Source organism: Antrostomus carolinensis, unplaced genomic scaffold, assembly GCF_000700745.2.
Source record: "Antrostomus carolinensis isolate BGI_N321 unplaced genomic scaffold, ASM70074v2 scaffold13589, whole genome shotgun sequence".
Taxonomy (NCBI): Eukaryota; Metazoa; Chordata; class Aves; order Caprimulgiformes; family Caprimulgidae; genus Antrostomus; species Antrostomus carolinensis.
The window spans coordinates 25613-44776 of record NW_010339320.1 but is presented as its reverse complement, the minus strand read 5'-3'; the positions used below and the strand labels follow the sequence as shown (position 1 = coordinate 44776).

The following is a 19164-nucleotide window of genomic DNA, read 5'->3' as shown; positions in this document are numbered from 1 at the left end:
ACTTTGGTGGAGAGCATCGGTGCATTTCTGGGCACTTGCAATACAGATTTCACAACTCTTATCTTCCATTTCAAAAATCTTCCCACATGATAGAAGAATTTCCACAAGAGGGAGTTACAGCTCTGGTACACACATCAGTACTTTATTGAGTGTTAATTCCATCACCTTATTTCTATAAGGTGATGAAAACTTAGATTTCTAAGTAAAGGGGGGAAAAAGGCTGAAACAAACAGTTTTGCCAATCTGAATTTTTTTTTTTTTTAAATCAAAACTCCACTAATGGAGTCATATTAATTTTGATTATGCTTGATAACACAGCATGCAGATACTACAAATATAATACCTCAAAAATAAATCTGCTATTTAATGCTACATCTGACAGAAGTGGGGGGAAGACACGAAGGAGAAATGCAAGTTTTACAGCAACAATACAGTTATGATGTGCACTTTGTGCCTGTATTTTACAGGCAAAACCCACATGTTCTCTAAACAAAAACCTTGTGGATTCAGGCAGCACATAGCACAAGGGCTTTCCTCCCTAAAAGCTACTTCTGATCCTTGTAGCCTGCTCTCTTCAATATTAGCCATTTAATTTCTGAACCCATCTGCCTCTACCTTTGACCTCATGATCAGTAGTGTCAGTTGCAAGTACTCAATTTATGAAAGCAATTCCAAGGGCTAAATACTGAATTATTCTCAGGTAACTGGTAGAACTGATGCCCTTGTGGAGCTGATTTTACCTCATTTTCCCCATTAAAAAAAGTGACCAAATGATCTTTCCTTGACATAACAGTTATGAGATATCTGCATATGTATATAAATACCACTTTTTAGATATAAATGGAAGTGAATCATTTCACAGTAGTGAAGACAAGTTACCTAAAACAAGTTATCCCAGCATACCACAAAACCAATGGATGGTATTTTCTACCATTCTTCATATTTCTGGTCCATCAGTACAGTTTTGTGTCAGGTTTATTACAGTTTGCAAACAGCTCATATTTCTGGTCCATCAGTACAGTTTTGTGAAGCAGACCTGGCCTACATCTGTCAGGTTTATTACAGTTTGCAAACAGTTCTGTGCTAATAGTTAGCTGCAATATTTTTTTACTTGGTAGCATTTGCCTAGAAATTTGATTAACAGTTTTTCTCAGAAGTAGCAAAGGCAGGTTACTACAAATCTGTATTTTCAAATCAGTTAGAAAGTAAGAAGTATGAAGTCTGACCAAAAAAAAGAAAAAAAAAAAGGAATAGAATGAAATCCATGTTTCCTTAAGACATCAGATGAGGAAATGCTTTGATCTTTTTATTCAGTTTGGCTACTTGGTCACCTCTGACACATCACATAGAACACCCCTCCCAAAATAACTCCAGATGTTGACATGTGCGACCCAAAACAGCAGCTTCTGCAACAGATTACTGCACATGCCATCCCTTGTAAATGCTTAAGTTGGATCATTCAAAGTCTGACTATTATGTACAGGTACCAGTCACAAATTAAACTGGTGAGGTTATCCAGGAGCACTCCTTTACAAAACACCCACACACAATGGTATTTATGAAACTGTGATTTTAGTGAGCAGGTTTCACGAGTCACTTGCTCTGTTTATTCAAAGAGAACAAATTCTAGAAGTCATTAGTGCAAATGCATCTAAAAGCATAACTTTTTCCTTGCTAGGAGAATGGAAAAGTCCTTCCTGGCAACTGTCAGGATCCTGGAGAGTTAGCACTCTCTACAAAAGAGGTCATGCATGTGAAAAACAATCTCATACAGCTACTTAAAAAGCACCACCAGACACTCAGCTAGGACAAAAAGTCCAGTCTTCTCCTTCCTCAGATCCTCAGGGAGGTAGTAAGAAGAGATGGCAACACTGAATGTCCGAGCATGCCATGCAGAAGTTTTCCACCTAGTTCTGAAAAGGTTCCTTCCACAATTGATCTGGTCTTTTCCACAGGTTCTCTGACAGTTTTCACTCTTTTAAGAGACCTTCTTCCCACATATTCAAGCCTCCCACAGCACAAGTTGCTACTGAATGGAACAGAAACCAAGGAAGTATGTAGGTAGGAAAAGATAAGAAACCCCAACCCCAAACACCCACTCAAATACATAGGGGCCATTGCCATCAAAGTCTGAACATCAGGACATATCTTCAACAGTATTTCTTACCCAGTGGAAAAGGAAGGCAATAGAAATAATAACACATTTTTGAGTGCATTTGTATGCCCCACATATTTGTGGCAAGTGGGTTGAAGTACATTGTACTACAGGTACAGGCTTCTGTGCTTAATACTGTTACTATTAGTTCAAAGGTTCAATGAGTTTGCAAGAAAGCATGAAACTGGGAAATCAGGTCAAATAACATTTTTTCACCTAAAGTGAGTATGTTAACACAAATACAACCAGTCACAGCTTTAGCATAAGCATCCTAAAAACAAGGATCACAGAGACAAGGCAAAAGAAATGTAAAAGTCTTTTGAAAAAGGAATCTGTATAACAAACAGATCAGACTTTATTGCTGCAATGATCAAATACTTCCCCTACACATCTAGGGGGTCAGGACTCCATCATGAAAGAATGAACTCTTAAATATTAGGTTTAGCTTCAAATATAATACTTCCTATGCTGTTTTTCCAAACATCCTTGTAATTCAAGTACTCAGCCAAAAAAACAATTTGAATTTTGGCCCTGTGTAGAGACAATTAGCTCTGTAAAACAGTTTACCTCTTCACTGATGTCAATCACATCCCCCGGCTTGAGTTCCAGCTCATCCTCGTTCTGCGGAACATATTCAAAGAGCACTTTGCACTGCCGCTTCCTGGACCCTGATTCAAGGGAAATGGCAAAAGTAAGAATGTTTGCAAACAAAAACTATTTTTTCCTACACTCAGCTCCTGAGTAAAGAAGTCATCCCAAAAAGCTATGTAGCATTTGCTGTTTGCTTTCCAGTTTGCTTGCGTCACTTTAGGCTCAGGAGCTGCATCTTAGACAGAGCTGGAAAACCATCAAGCTTCACAGACTGCTGATTACAAACAAATAAACACCACACTGCCAATTACCAACATGCTATTAAAAAACGTGTGACACAAGCAAGACAGATAAATCCCCAGTAAAATTATTTTCAAGCTATTTCCTGACTGAAATCTGCAAGAATTACAACCACTGCCAGTTGCAATGTTAGTACTTGCTTGGAAGAAAATATGCAAGTTTGCGCCTCCAGTCTTTAAGGAATCCTGAGAGAAATAACAAATGTTTTGTTCTGCAAAACACTGAAGTGTGATAGCCTTTCTGCCCTCTAACAAAGACGTTGCTAACTACAGGTCTGAGGTAATGTTAACATTTGCTCAGCTCATATTTCAAAATCCAAACTCATTGTTATCTGCAAATGCAAAAAGTTCCCTTTTCTCAGTGCCAGTACAGAGGCGAGAAATTCAAACTAAGCTTCAACTAGCAGCTTTTGACAAATGCAAAATTGAAATAAAGTGCAGTCTTTAAATGATTGCCACATACTATTAAAGCTTTGCAGGCATTAAAAAGACAAAATGACATACTTAGAGGGGAGAGCATTGAAGTGGCTTCCAACAACCCCTCCAGTCAGAGTGGGGTGAACCTACAATTGCCCAATTACCCTGCACATATCCTGCAGTGATGCTAATGCTGAACTTGGAGAGTTTAGGCATGTCTTCATCAAACAAGAGGCCATGCCTTCAGACCTTTTTGACAACACAGCAGCCAGCACGCTTTTGAAGGTAATTGTCACCTTGAGCTATGACCACAAACGCTCCCCATCCTCATAAAAAACAATCTCCCACAGTTTACATGAAAGTACAAATCAAAAGCTTGAAGTGGTAAAGCTTAAGCTTGTAGGAGCTGTATAATTTCCATACTCAAGCTACAGCAATTAAGGTTAGCTGGGTAAAAACATTTCAAAACGTAGATACTGCCTCCAAGATTGATCCTTGTCTTATTATGGCAGCATTGAAAGTCCAACGTCAGACATTTAGAAACCTGCCACACCCAGCGTCCTCAGGACAAAACATACCAGGCATCCAAGTAATATTCAGCATCTAAAATTTCTGAGAGAGGGCTTACCAAATCAATAATTTTCTACATGTTGGTATATGGTCTGTGCTCTAAAAAACTTAAAAGGGGCAGGAAACAAACAAACCAAAAGTATGAAGCTCTATGGGTTATTTTCTAATAACATGTAATTGCCCACATAATACACCCTTCTTTGAACTCCACTGAAACTCATACATCAGCCAAGAGGGATTGTTAAATTAACAGTAATTGCAATAAACGGTTCACTGGCCTTTACTACCTCCTGCAGTGCTTTCAGGGCTCCTCCTTTGTACCAGATTAACTGATTAAAAGAAAAAAAAAAAAAAAGGCAAATTAAAAAGTACTGGCCATTTGGTATAAATCTGACCTCAGCATTCCTTTTCATATTGTAAATCTATCTAAATGGGGAAAAAGGGGAGAAAACAAACCCACAGATGCATTTCACATCCAGAACTCTCTTACCTCAGGTCTGTTTTTAGTGATATCCAGTTTAGGAAGTACTGTAGGAAGTACTGTATTCCAGTTTTGAAAATCCCTAGATTAACCTAGGAAGCTAACCAATCTGCTCAGAAAACAACACTCCAGCTACACGTGGTGCTGCAGGACTGCTGGGCTGGCAGCACCCAGGTAATTCTGTCCATTTCCAAAACAACTTGTCTGGCTTCAGTTTTTATTTGTTTTGTAAAAGGTAAAACAAATTCAGTTCTTTGTTGACATAATCTAGCACACCTTCTGTATTTTCCTTTTCCTGAATAAAGGAATACTGCCTGCAGCTTACTACCCACCTGACAAAAACACCTGAATTCAGTGAGAGCCATGCATGAAAACACAAGGGACTTTGCAGGGAGGGACAACCTACCTTACTGCAGGCTGGAAACTTGTTATTAAAGAAGCTTAACTTTGTTTTTAACATTGTAAACCTCATTTTACCAGGTTAGGAACCAGAAATAAAGACAACTAAGCACTGGAAACCTTTTGAAGGCAGTGAGCAATTGCCCAGGCACAGAGCAAACAGGATCTGCAGGAGCTGTTTAAACAGTCTTCCAGGAAAGAGGGAACAGCAAGTAAAATGGAAACGCAGAGATTGCCCTTGCACCAAGTAAACAGTTGTGTGCTTAAAGGAAGGTGCTTGAACACCATTTTCTTCTTGGAGGATGGCATTAGCCAGAGCACTGCAGAGTTTGAGACCAAGTTATATCTACTACCCTAACCACAGCCACCAGCATGAGGACGAGACACGCTTGAATATGGGATTGTTCCAGGGTTAGGGCGACTAGAATGAGTAGCCGACACCTGAACTGGTATCAGACCATGTTCACAGAATCCTAGAATATCTTGAGTTGGAAGGACCCATAACGATCACGTTGATTCCCTTTCAGAGCCTGGTTGTACTAATCTAGGAACAGCGTTAACCTTTCAGGCTAGATTTTCAAAAGCCTGCTGATGCAAACATCTAACAAGCAGGTATGTGCTGTTGTCAATGTGCATATGCAGATCAGATTCACTAAAAACTGATATTGAAGGTAAACATCCTCAGTTGCCTAGAAGAAGATTTCAACAAATTTGTACATCTGGTGGTCCCATTTCAGAGCTTTAAAATTAAAGAATCAGAATGCTGTGAGTTGGAAGGGACCCACAAGGATTATCAGTCCAACTCCTGTCCCTGAACAGGACAATCCCAACATTCAGACCATGTCCCTGAGGGCCTTGGCCAAATGCTTCTGGAATCTTGTCAGGCTTGGTGCCATGAGCACCTCCCTGGGGAGCCTGTTCCAGTGCTCCAGCACCCTCTGCCTCAAGAACCTTTTCCTCATGGCCAACCTCAGCCTCCCCTGGCACATCTTCCTGCCATTTCCTCTGGTCCTGTCAGTGGTCACAAGAGAGGGGAGATCAGCACCTGCCCCTCCTCTTCCCCACCTGAGGAAGTTCTAGACTGCCATGACTCCCCTCAGTCTCCTCCAGGCTGAACAAACCAGGTGACTTCAGCCTCTCCTCATACAGCTTCCCCTCTAAACCCTTCACCAATTTTGTGGCCAAAGACTACTGGCTCTTCTCCTTTTACAGACAAAAACTCAAAGCATAAACATACCAGAAACAGTAAGTTCTGAATTCTTTCTTTTCTAGAATCATAGAATGGTTTGGGTTCAAAGGGACCTTTAAAGGTCATCTAGTCCAACTCCCCTGCAGTGAGCAGGGACATCTTTGACTAGGTCAGGTTGCCCAGAGCCCCATCCACCCTGACCTTGAATGTTTCCAGGGATGGGGCTTCTACCACCTCTCTGGGCATCCTGTGCTAGTGTTTCACTACCCTCATTGTAAGAAATTTCTTGCCTATATCTAGTATAAATCGACCCTCTTCCAGTTTAACCCCTTGTCCTGTCACTACAGGCCCTGCTAAAAAGTCTGTCCTCATCTTTCTTATAGGCCTCCTTCAAGTATTGAAAGGCTGCAATAAATTCTCCTGGGAGCCTTCTCTTCTGTAGGCTTAATAATCCCAAATCTCTCAGCCTTTAAAAAACAAGCTTAAATCATAAAGGTCTGCAATCCCTTACAAGAGAGAGGAAGCCAGAGTAATTTAGAGCAACATCTCTTTTATGACTATGTCCAAATACAAATCACAAGTCAATTTTCTGGATGCAGGGAATGTTAAGTTTTATGCTATAGATTTTAGTCACCTTGATTTAAATATTGGTATTAAAACATAAAAACCACAGATACCAAATCTGCACTCCTGACCATACTGGGGGCTGCAGTTACAATCAAAGACAGACCACTACTTTTTCTTAAGACAACACCAACTCCACCTTATTTCACACTAGACGCAAGCCTACCTAGAAAAAAGAGGAACCTGAACTATGGAGTGCTCCCTTGTCACAAAGCCCCAAATTTTTAGCAAAACTTTTACATTTAAAAGGAATAACCACAGGAAGATTTTTGATTACCATAAACACGCCCTGCAGTTCTCATCTAGGTACCTGACAATATAATCAGAACACACGCGAAGTTACAGAGCAAATCTCTGGAATAGGGAAGGGGTCCAAATCCTGTTCCCAGGAAAACTCATCCCTATTGCTGCTGTTAAGAACTACATATAAGCTTCCTGCCCACACATCCAGGGGCAGAATTTGGCTTAGAATCAAAGCTTTTTCTCCCATGTCTCTAGTGTTCCGTACAACCTTAAAATTAAGTTAGACAATAAATAATGTGTTTATTAAAAAAAAAAAAAAATGCATGTCAGCAGCTTACACAACTGAAGAAATTGGAATGACTACATACTCTTCTTGAAGCTTTTGGATGGGGGATGAGGCTGGAATCCTCCTGCTGGAAGCCCATAGCTGCTTATACGCTGCACAAGACTGGCTACATTGCCAGACTTCTCCCTCCTGACTGGTACGGCATCATCCTTGGGCTCTACATCCTTCTTTACTTCCTGAAACAAGAGATTTAAAAGACTGAGAGGCCATTTCAATTACCCAAGAGGTCAATGTTTTTAGACAGGCACACCATGGACTAACAGATTTCAGGTACTTACCATTTGGTGTGTAATGATTTATTATAGTCAAAAATCATGGCATCCTGCAACTAAACATATTAAAGGCCTTAATAAACTCGACCCTTCCACACAATCATGTTAGCAAACAGGTAAGCTGATGTGCTGAGAAAATTAAGAAACAGGGGCAGTATTTTAGCCATCTACTCCAACCCTAAGAAAAACAGCTTACAGCCCAGAAGTCCCATATTACAAATCTTAAGTCATAGCTTGTATTTGAAAACATTTTAAAAAATATAAATATTACTTCAATGACAGCCCCATAGGTTAGGGCACTAAATATTTTTTTTTTATTTTATTTTAAAAATGTATTAGGTGATCATCTCTGCCTCAGAACGCTCAAAGGTTGTTTACAGACAAGATGTAATCGCACTGATGAAAGACACGAGTGGAAAATAAAGTGAGATACAAGAAATGGAGTGGAAGGAAGCAAGGGGAAAGGTGTGGGAGGAAAATAACAGAGACATCATTTTTCTGATCATTGTCTCCCACCTTCCTATCTTTCTAAATGTTTAAGATGTTATAGCATTGAAATTGAATGTACCAATCAAGACTAAGAAGCCTCTAAAGAAAGCATCAGTTCTTGACAAAAAAGGCCATGTAGGCAGCAGTTACTCTACTGCATCAGCTCATTAAATGAGATTCCACCGGAGAGCAGATACTCTGAAAGAAGGAAATCATCACTTTGCACAAGAAGAAACCCATTAAGTCAGATCAATGGCTCATCTAGTGCAGAACGCAGCTCCCAGCAGCACAATCCCAGATGCTCTTTAGAGACCTAGCCTGCAACTCAGATCCTCCCACATTCCCAGAGCACCCATAAGGGTTTTATTAGGGAGATACATTCCCTTCCTCTCTCCCTTTCATGTCTGCAGATGAATCTGTCTAATCTCTTTCTGCATCCATGGTCCTGTCTGCCTGCACAGCTTCTCTGCAGATAGACACCAGATATTTTCTCTCTGCTACATAAAGAAGCTCCGCTCTCTCATCAGCTTTAAGATGACACTTTAAGCTAGTCCCAGTGTGTGCTCCCCACCACTGCATTTAGTTTATCACTACCTCCACAGCTGTGTAAACCTTGATCATATCCCCCCTTGATTTTATCCTCTCAACTGAAGAGTCACACAGCCTTGTCAACCCCCATCTCACCAGGCAGGTGCTCCATCCCCTTAACCATCAAGCTGCCTGTCCCCATCCTTGTCTCAGTAAATCTGATGACACTTGGAATCCTGTCAGTGTTTTGGGCTGTCACTGCACCCAGAGCTGAGCATTTCAGAGAACTGAAAGCAGCACTACCAGATATTCATGAGCTGATGCTCAACTCTCAGTTGGTATTTCCATGTAGGCATGGTATGGATTATCTATTCTTATAGACATTACTTGGCATTTACTTACCTTCAAGTTCATCTGCCACCCTTTTTGCCTGCTCAGCTCCTGTCATCAGAATGGCACTGGACTACGGAAGAGTTTAACAGCACTCACAAAATGGGAGTGTCTGCTGTTAAATCCACTCTCCAGCTGACCAGAGACGCTGAAAAAGGCTGGTACCACAATCAGCTCCTGGGTGATCCTATTGCTGCCTCTCCTCTACCCTGAGAAATCACTGATAAGTCCTTTGCTTCTTATTCTTTAAGCAACTTCCAATCCATAAAAGAAATTTCCCTTCAGTCTATCATAAATACATCCACTGAATCTCATGTGCCCATGTGCTTAGTAAGACCCTCAAAGCCCATCAGCTTTCCCACCGCCGCAGCATTACAGTGTCTTGAGGAAAGCAAACACACACAAGTACTTTGCAACTTTTTGTGATCCACTTCAGAGCAATTCTTACACCCACCATCAGCAGACACTGGTTAACAACTCCACTAGTTACTTCAGCTACAGCTGCAATAAAATATTTACTAATATTTGAAAACAATATTGGCTATATACACACACTTACTAATGTCCTGTGAATTCTTAAACATGAGCTTTAAGACAACAAATCCCATGCATTGATAAAATGCCAAAAAACTTAGAAACTTATTCACCAGGACCTATCTGGTGCTTTCTAGAACATTAAAATCCAGGCTACTTACTGCAGCTGTCCAGCTGGAAACCTCAGCAGGTCTGGAAAGCTACTGATGCTTTCAAATATACTATGAACCTGAAGTCAAATAGTCTAAAGCACTCTCCTATTTCCCAAAAGAGCAGAGCAAGTAGAATAAGCAAGGCTACAGACAGCATCATTTTTCCTCCCACTCATCTACATTACATAAAGAGGCTTTTCAGAAAACAGGCAAGTAGTTCCTGCTGTTACTCTCCTTCATCCACAGGGACTTCTCCTCTGGAGATCTTCGCTCTGCAGAGATCCCATCTTCCAAGTTAAAAATAAATAATAAATAAATAAATATATATATATATAAACAAACAAACAAAACCCCTATCAGAATAGCACAGCATCGTGTTTATCTCCCATTTGAGCATACTCCAGCAGTAGATCAACGGCAGCAAAGTAATTGACGGGTTACAAACAACAGGAAATTATTTGAGACAAAAGCAGTGCCCACAACAAACAACCAAAGACCCAAAAACGAAAGGAGGAATGCTTGAGTGATTTTCTTGCCTGACTTGAGTCAGTAACTGAAGTGGTGACAGGTAGGAAATACTCAAAGTCTAAAATGAGACTAGCAAAGGCAAACAGAACAGAAAATGTAGTGGAATTAGATTAAAAGATAAGTTCCAAAAATAATTCTGTGAACACTATTTATAGGAAGAAAATCTTGCAAACAGATTCAAAGGCTGAAGATTTAAGAATTTCATTGGCAGAAACCAGAAAGAATGATCAGACACTGGGAGAGACTGGTACCACCAGACCTTCCTAATACAGCTAAGATGTGAAAGTTGAATACTTCAATACTCAAGGAAAAGAAAACTTCCTAATCTAAAATACATGAAAGGATCAAGATGCCTATGTGAGAAAGAGATGAGCAGAGAGCTGCAAATAATCAGAAAAGATCTGCAGTAAGTAGACCTGGGTAAAGAACTGATGCCAGCCATGCTCAAAGCACAGACTGGATAGTGACACTTCTCCGTGTATCAGAAAGCAAACTGTGACCGCAGCATCAAGTGAAGCTGCTTTGTAACAAGGGGAGGAAAAATAACCATACAAGAGTCTTACCACCAGAGTAACCAGTGATAAATCTAGTTTTGACAGAGAACTACAGAAGAGGTTAGTAAGCAGTGCATGGGTAAGCCAACAACTGCTTTCTCCATGTTTAACCTATTAACCTTTAGAACACCCTTGTAAAGTAAGGACTATTTTTTTTTTTCTTCTTGTTAAAAGAGGAACTGCAGCATTAATTATCCTTCTTTGGGGTATTACAAACCACATTAAAACCAAACCAAGTTAAAGCAAATTCAGGAATCCCTGGTCTCTACAACCACACGTGGTCCACTATACCACAAACCTCTATTTCACATCAGTCATTAACAGTAGGAAACTGCTCTAAGATTCATTTTCAAAAGCGTCCATCAGGATCTTCTGACATACACACCCATCACCACTGCCAGCAAGTTCAGCCTCAGCATCATCGTCACAACCCTCTGACCTTTTGGATGTGGTAAGTTTTACAAAGGAATTAATTTCTAAACAAGACATATAATTGGTTTGGATCTCTGAAAACTGACACTAATCGATGCAAATCAATTAATTGATGCCACATTAATAACATTAATAAGAGTCTGCAATAATTAATGTTAAATATAAGAGTCTACAATTCTTGTGTCTCTGCCCAAACAGCTGGCCTGAATTTCAGTGGTTGGAAAACAACACTGCCCACAGGTCTCATCTTCCAAGTACCACTATAACCAACCCCACCATGCTCAAGACTCCTATTCATCAGCTTCACAACAAGGCATTTTTCCTTCTTTGTTTTTGTTGTTTTTTAAGTCAGCCTCATATATCCAAACTAACAGAGAGAGTCTGTGCTGTGACAATACCAACAGAAAAACCTCCAGGACACTTCAGCTTGTTTTGAGATGAGGCCACCACCAGCTGCAAAAATGAAATGAAACTCTGACATTAACTGCAGCTGGAAATTTTACTATTTTTATTATGCCAGTCCACTGCAGTTCGAGGTTTGTCAGTGTTTCCATTAGCAACACAGATTTTATGCATTTATGACTTGGCAGTAGAAGGTAAATACAGACTGTCTCTTGGCATAAAACACACTCAACTGGGAAGTAACCACCCACTCTTTCTGTTGCAAACTACGGCACTAGTCTAAAAGCTTGGAAGTTTTCATAATACACTAAATGAGTATTTCACAGTACTTACAAAATTTGCTGAAATGACTAAAGGTTGATAAGTAAAAAGGCACATAAATCTAACTCAATAGATTGGGGTGATCTTAAGGGGCTCCTGTTTGAATTGCACCTGTCATAGTTTAACAATTCCTCAAGGAAATTATGTATTTATATATAAAAATCTCAAAAATCATTTGGGTAGAACACTATGTGAAACAAGAGTTCCTCTTCTTTATACACAGACAAAAATCTAACACACCTGAATTCATCTATAGCCTTATGATGCCTATTAAAACAAACAAATAAGCAGGCAGTCCTGACCTACTTTTTAATAGAGCAAGCAAGCAGCCTCCCAACATCAGCCTCTTGTCCACGCATCACTCCAACGGGGACAGCAGGATCCTCCCCACTTCCCTTGCCAGAAGCAAAGAGCGCTGAAATCAGCAGGGCAGTGGAGATAAAGCAGGTCAGATCGTCTCAAAGGATGCAAGGAATAGATGGTCATAAATATAAAGTCTATTCCTGAATTACAGGGTATAAGTAAGTTCATTATCCAGCAAACCTAAATCCTTAGCTAGACTCTTCAAGAATAAATATTAAGTCTCATTCTATATATGTCATTATACCAAGAACAATCATCTTTAGACTTTTTACATCATTTCCACTGTAAACTATGAAACAGCAGCTCATACAAGTGCAATGTGTATTTCTGTTACTGGCTGAATACATTTTAAAGCAAGATCTCAAGCAGCAGAAAATCGTCTCAATCTCTAACGAGGCTGAGATGAAGAATACACAAAGGTGAATGTCTGAGCCTCCACATACAATTATCTCATCTCTTTTCTTCCTCTTTTCTCATCTATTCTTCCCCATCAGAACAGCAATAAAGAACCCATGGACTAGCAAATTAAGTTTCTGATTCATATTTTACTGGGCAGAAAACAAGGAAGTCAGAATTGAACCTGTCACTTATTTTAGGGGAGACAGAGGAATTGGAAGCTTATGATAAATCTACAGGCAATAGTTTTCTTTATACAAGTTTATCTGTTCCCCTCACAGCCTGCAAAACCCTGTCACTGAAAAACACCACATACATATGTGTGTGATTGCATATAAATATATATAAAAATCTGTACAGCTGCACACAGATGAGATATTGTCAGCCATAATCTGCTGAAGTGCAATGAAACATTGTGGTTCCTTCAACACAAAATTCTTCACACAGATAATTATTTAAGGACCCATTACCTCTCACATTTACAGTCTTAGTTACAGCAACAGACAGGCAGGCACAAGGCAGCTTTAACAGCTCCAGTCTTAAATCTAAGATAACCCAAGTCCTTTCATTTTGACAGTGTCTGCTCCTTGAATCAAAAACATTTCCTCAGCCTCAATGCAGGCACCCACAGAAGTGAAATATTTAATAAAGGCAAAGAAAGATGAGTAATTTGCAGCTATTCCTATCTGCCCCATTCCTTTGCCACACTTGCCATGAACTAAAGGGACAGATCAAGACAATTTACAAACCAAAATAGCTGAGAAGCTCCTGAGCTCTTTTTGAGCATTTGAGAGGTCAGAGCAGGTCCCACCTCCCAGAAGAGCTCGGTCAGGAGAGGTCACAAGCTGCCTCTGACTCCCCAGAGGATTAAACGTTATTCTTGAAAATAGAAACAAATCACTTTAAAGATTAAAGTGGTTACCATCTGAAGAATGGACAAACTTGATAACCTTTGTTTTGCAAGACAAATTACCTCCTGGGCAGTTTAACATGTGTCACAGGTTGATTTTTTTGGCCTAATTTATGGCCAAAGTAGGGACTGTTTAACAATAAATCACTGGCTTTATTTTTCAAGGGCTGAGCCAACAGTAAGGCAGCATCACTCTACACCTTTGCCTCTTCCAAAACTGAAATTATTTCATATTCTGAGTTCTGTACTCCCCAGTTCAAGGCACTTCTGTTCCAGACTAAGGTGCAACAGAAATTTCCAACTGACATGAATCCCCAGCGGTTTTCAGAGGAGCTACAGACACATACTCTGCCATGGGAGCAACTGCTCCTGTAGTTCCTCAACACAGCACACCACTTGCTCATCAGCTGAGCATGGATTTGGAAATTCCCCTAAATGCTTCTTACAAGAGTTTTATGTAGAGCTATCTATTTACATCTACAGTTTTCACATGCTTCGAATATGAGGATGTAAAGTCCTAGCAGACAAGCTTCTCTGTTACCAAGCAATGCTAGAAGACATCTGTGGACTCTCTGTGCATAGCAGAATTTCATAAATGGTTGGAGAAATATTTTCAGAAAGTTGAATTATTAATATCTGTGCCTGCTGCAGACTCAAATCACAATTTCTAACTTTTTCCCTCCAAAAATATAATATAATTAGCTACAGAAGTGATTCAAGCCAGGCTCACGCTTGTCCACTTCACAGGCAGAACCCCAGTGGTTCCTTCTATTAAATCACACCCACATCACGTCACTCAGCATCAAGTTTAACAAGTTACCAAGATTTTTTTATAATCTATGCTAAATATAGATCATATAATCATATTGCCCCCCTATTAGGAAGAAAGGCATCATCCATCATGCAGGGTATCACTTATTTCTCATGAAATAAGCAGGATCTCGGGGAAACACAAAAAAATTACTACATCACTTCAGACTTGCAGATTAAAACTTGAGCCATTGAATAAATGTAATATTTTAAGGTGATGACCAGGCAAACAACTGGACTTTCCTAAATAAGGAAAATCTACAGAGGAAATGTAGAAGCAGGCTTGGAATTTCAGATCAATACAGATATTTTATACATATTTTTTTATATATATATGTGTATAATAATTATATATATATACACACACATAAACCTCGTGCCAAATGTGTCAAAACAGATTCTGATCTGAGGTCTTGTTAAGATTTGTAAAATACAAGAGAACTAAAAAAGTGTAATGTCTTAGCATTCTAAGAAGCTTTTGCCGATGTTAAAAAGACTCTTTCCATCTGCTTTCAAACGAGGATTAAAGTCCAGATGCAGAGAAGCACAGCAGTCAGATCACCAGGCCTACCAACAGTGGAGCAAAGAATCCTAAATTAACAGGAGTAACTAGTAACTAAAGGAAGCACAGATATTTACATCAACGTTTCCCAAACATTTAATTCAGAAAAGTTAGCCTTAAAGCTATACTTCTAAAAATAATACTTAAATAATATCTTAAGGCGCTGCCACAGTCACAGCCAGATAAAAACATCTTAAAACGTTAATTGCATTTCTTTTCTATTCTACTTGCTTATACATATGAAAATTTAATTACATTGCTTGTAATTGCTTTATAGACTAACGGTTAATGCCCTGTCAACCACCAGCCATAAAACAGCGCTTTAGATCAATGAAACCAAGAATCACACGCGGCAGAGGGCAAGACCTAGAGCCAGGTCCTGCAGCACGTGGTGGTTTATCAAGCTTCCCCGACAAGGGAAGGCAGGAAGAGACATTGCTTTTCCTTCTCCCAGTTAAATTCCTCTGTTGCTGGTCCAGAGAAATGTGTGATTCATTAACCACTACAGGTCCACTTTGATATTTAACTCAGAACATCCCTTAATCCTACTCGCCATCATTTCGGCTTCCATATCTGCTGTTGTACTCAGCTTTCTTCTTCCCTGCATCCCTTTTCCAGGACAACCATCTCTCTCCATTCCCAGCATTTCACTCGTGGCCACCTCTGCACAAAGGTTAAAGCAAGTTAAAACACTGCCACATCTACGTCCCATCACAACTCTTGCCTAAGGTACAAAATTAAATGCTTATGAGATTTGATGAATTTGGGCTAAAAATATAAATCTTAAAATCTCAGTGGAGATTAAAAGAGGTTTAAAGATTAAGTTTATCAAAGACTTACACATTAACTAACATTTTTAACTGAAAATGCATTTTGCTCTCTTCTCCTGTTTTGTAAGTAGCTAGATGACAGGGCAACTGATCATCATCAGCAGTTTCTAACAGTTTGAAAGCTTATTACACCAAGTCATAGAATCATAGAATGGTTTGGGTTGGAAGGGACCTCAAAGATCACCCAGTTCCAACCCCCCTGCCATCAGCAGGGACACCTTCCACTAGACCAGGTTGCTCAAAGCCTCATCCAGCCTGGCCTTCAACACTTCCAGGGAGGAGCATCCACAATTTCTCTGGGCAACCTGAATCTAAACCTAATGAATCCATATACACACATCAAAGTAATACTTTTAGGAAGTGAGAAGTATCCAAAAAGCTTGTTAAACCTAGAAAACATTTACCATGTCTAACTTTAAGATCAGCTCATAATACTACATAGAATCCAGTGCACAAGGGAAGGAAAGTATAGATTCAAAAATAAATGTAATACTGAAAACAGTACAGTAGAGAAGAGTTAACTTTTCCCTTCCAAAACGATGATCCATTAAAAAAAAAAAAAAAATTAAAAAAAGAAGAAGAAAATTCCCAAGTGGTGTAATGTTATGAGATGACAGGTCAGATGAGCTAGCCTCACACAAGCTTTAAGTTTCAAGTTCACAAGTAGATTACTTCATTCAACCTCAAAAAAAAAAAAAAAAGCAAAAGAACAGATTTATTATTAACTGTGCTGGGTGTACACACATGCTGATTTATTAGACATATTGCAAAGTACTAAAAACACAGTGCTGGAATGCACGCCCAGAGCCTCCCAGGATGTGACAAACATGACATATTACAGTACCTGGGTAACTGACCTTTTTTTTGGGTCTTTTTACATATGCTAATTGCAGAGTACATATTTATAGCTGTATCTTAGACTAATGTGTACAGCGAAGGTCTAAACTTAAACATGTGTTTTCTGCAGATGTGCAGTCAGTTATTGCTGACCAAGAGGCTGGCGATGCTCTGTAGAGTTTACTCAGCGACGGTTGCAAACAGCATCTGATGGAACACGCCCTGTTTGCAGAGAACGGTGCAAACCTTTCTCCAGTGCTCAGAGAGGAAGTTATAAAACTTTGCACAAATCAAGTGTAAAAACTAAATAAGGAAGGGCAAAAGAGCAGACTGTTTCATGTGGTTAAGGGAATAACTACTCGTATATACCTGCTGCCTCTCCCAGACTAGCTTGGGCAACAAACCATTACACCCAACCAGAGCAGCTCTATGAGTATCCAGTGTGCAGTTACAACAGAGTAACACCATAAGCCAATATGCTGTTCAGAAAAGCAAGAGGCACGTGTAATATCAAGAAACCTGGATAAGTGAAATCAGAGAGAATAATTGGCATATTAAGCAGGATTTACTCAAGTCATTAATCATGTTTTATCCTGCTGTCCTTTGTTCCCTTCATACAAAACCCAAGTTCCCTGCCACTGAGGCAAAATTTAGGAGCTCTTTCCGTTCCTCCCATACTTTTGGCAACACAGTATTGTAAAATATGGATTATAAAAATGTATTTTTAAATACTAAATAGTAAAAGAAGCACCAGTGTTTGCTTCATTCCGTGTTCACATTCAGCCACGGAAGATTTCATGACGCTACATGAATATCCCTCTCAGCAGCTACAGATTTTAACTTTTACAGCAAACAATTTTCAAATGCAAACAAACTTTCTTGACAGGTGATTTTTTAAACATTTTAGAGCATGGGTGCTGATCTAGAACAAGGAAAGGGCCACATCATTTCACTAAGTTTTCTGCCCTTAAATAGTTAACTTTTGAGGAAAGCATCTGTGGCATTTCAGATCTAATAGTCCATCAGGATAAGTAATTCATATAGCCGCGTAACTTTCTCATGCCCTATCTTTCTAATCAACATACCTATGCTGTCTTGGAACATGAAATAATTCAGACATCCCCACCCAACACTGATAAGGCAATAAAATCCCAGTGTGGACATAGTGACTATATGAAAAGACAACCTGGCATGCAGGTGCCCACAAGCAGCAGCGCTGGCACAGCTGTGTCACAGAACTATGGAAAAGACCTCCGAGATCATCGAGTCCAACTGTACCTGTTCACTACTAAACTGTATCTTTGAGCACCTCATCTACCCGTCTTTTAAACACCTCCAGGGATGGTGACTCAACCACTTCCCTAGGCAGCCCTTTTCAGTGCCTGAGAACGCCTTCAGTGAAGAAGTATTTCCTGACATCCAACCTGTACCTCCCCTGGCGTAACTTGAGGCCATCGCCTCTTGTTCTATCATCAGTTATCTGGGAGAAAAGACACACACCCACCTCATTACAACCTCCTTTCAGGTAGGTGTAGACAGTCAGAAGGTCTCCCCTCAGCCTCCTTTTCTTCAGGCTAAACAACCCCAGTTCCCTCAGCCGTGAACTCATCACACTTGTGCTCCAGATCCTTCACCAGCGCCGTTGCCCTTCTGTGCACACACTCCAGCATCTCCATGTCCTTCTTCGAGTGAGGGGCCCAAAACTGGACAGTATTGAAGGTGTAGCCTCACCAAGGCTGAGTACAGGGGAAGGACGATTTCCCTGGTCCTGCTGGCCACGCAATTTCTGATACAGGCCAGGATGCTGTTGGCCTTCTTGGCCACCTGAGCACACTGCTGGTTCATGTTCATCTGGCTGTCAACCAACACCCCCAGGTCCTTTTCTACCAGGCAGCTTTCCAGACACTCCTCCCCACGCCTGTAGTGTTGCATGGGGTTGTTGTGACCCAAGCACAGGACACTTCTATGTATAGTCAGCAACAGCAGCTCCATGGTGCAAACTTTCAGACTATCTGCAAAACTCAAACCAACCTCAAGGCTTTGTTTTTCCCCTCTTCATGCCAGATACAGTCAGTTTACAGAGGGAAATGACAGGGTCAGGGCCCGACTGGTATAAACCCAAGCAGTCAGTCCAGTGATTTGACTGCAAAAGTCACAGGAATAAGAACAGTCCATGATGTGCTCTGAATCCCAGCGAAAACTCTTGTATAGACTATATGTCTATATAGCAGTGCCATTGGCCATATCTGCCAATGTTTTCAGCTGGGGTTTTTTTTAGCATTATTTTTAGAAATAATGGTTCCCCATCATAAGCAAGGCCCACCCAAGACATTTATCCCGATATTCCGGTTGGAAGAAACCCGTTTCCATGTTTATTCAGGTCAAAACAGCTGTCTAGCCATCTCTCACCCCACAAGCACAGGACTCATGATCACCATTCTTGCAAATCCTAGACACAGGCCGACAGACAGAATCGGCAGGAGCAGCTCAGGCAAACCTATGTGGCACCTCCTGATAACACACTCTCCAGCACCACTATT

General features: G+C 40.3%; 1 protein-coding gene across 1 annotated transcript in view; it reads right to left on the bottom strand.

Moving 5' to 3' along the window:
• Positions 1-19164, bottom strand: part of CD2AP (CD2 associated protein) — a gene marked incomplete at both ends in the record, with an annotated part of 51785 nt that overhangs the window by 25378 nt on the left and 7243 nt on the right. The window contains 2 exons of the mRNA XM_010175802.1: positions 2723-2823; positions 7337-7490. Of these exons, the coding sequence (XP_010174104.1) occupies positions 2723-2823; positions 7337-7490 (255 nt within the window). The remainder of the gene's footprint in view (positions 1-2722; positions 2824-7336; positions 7491-19164) is intronic.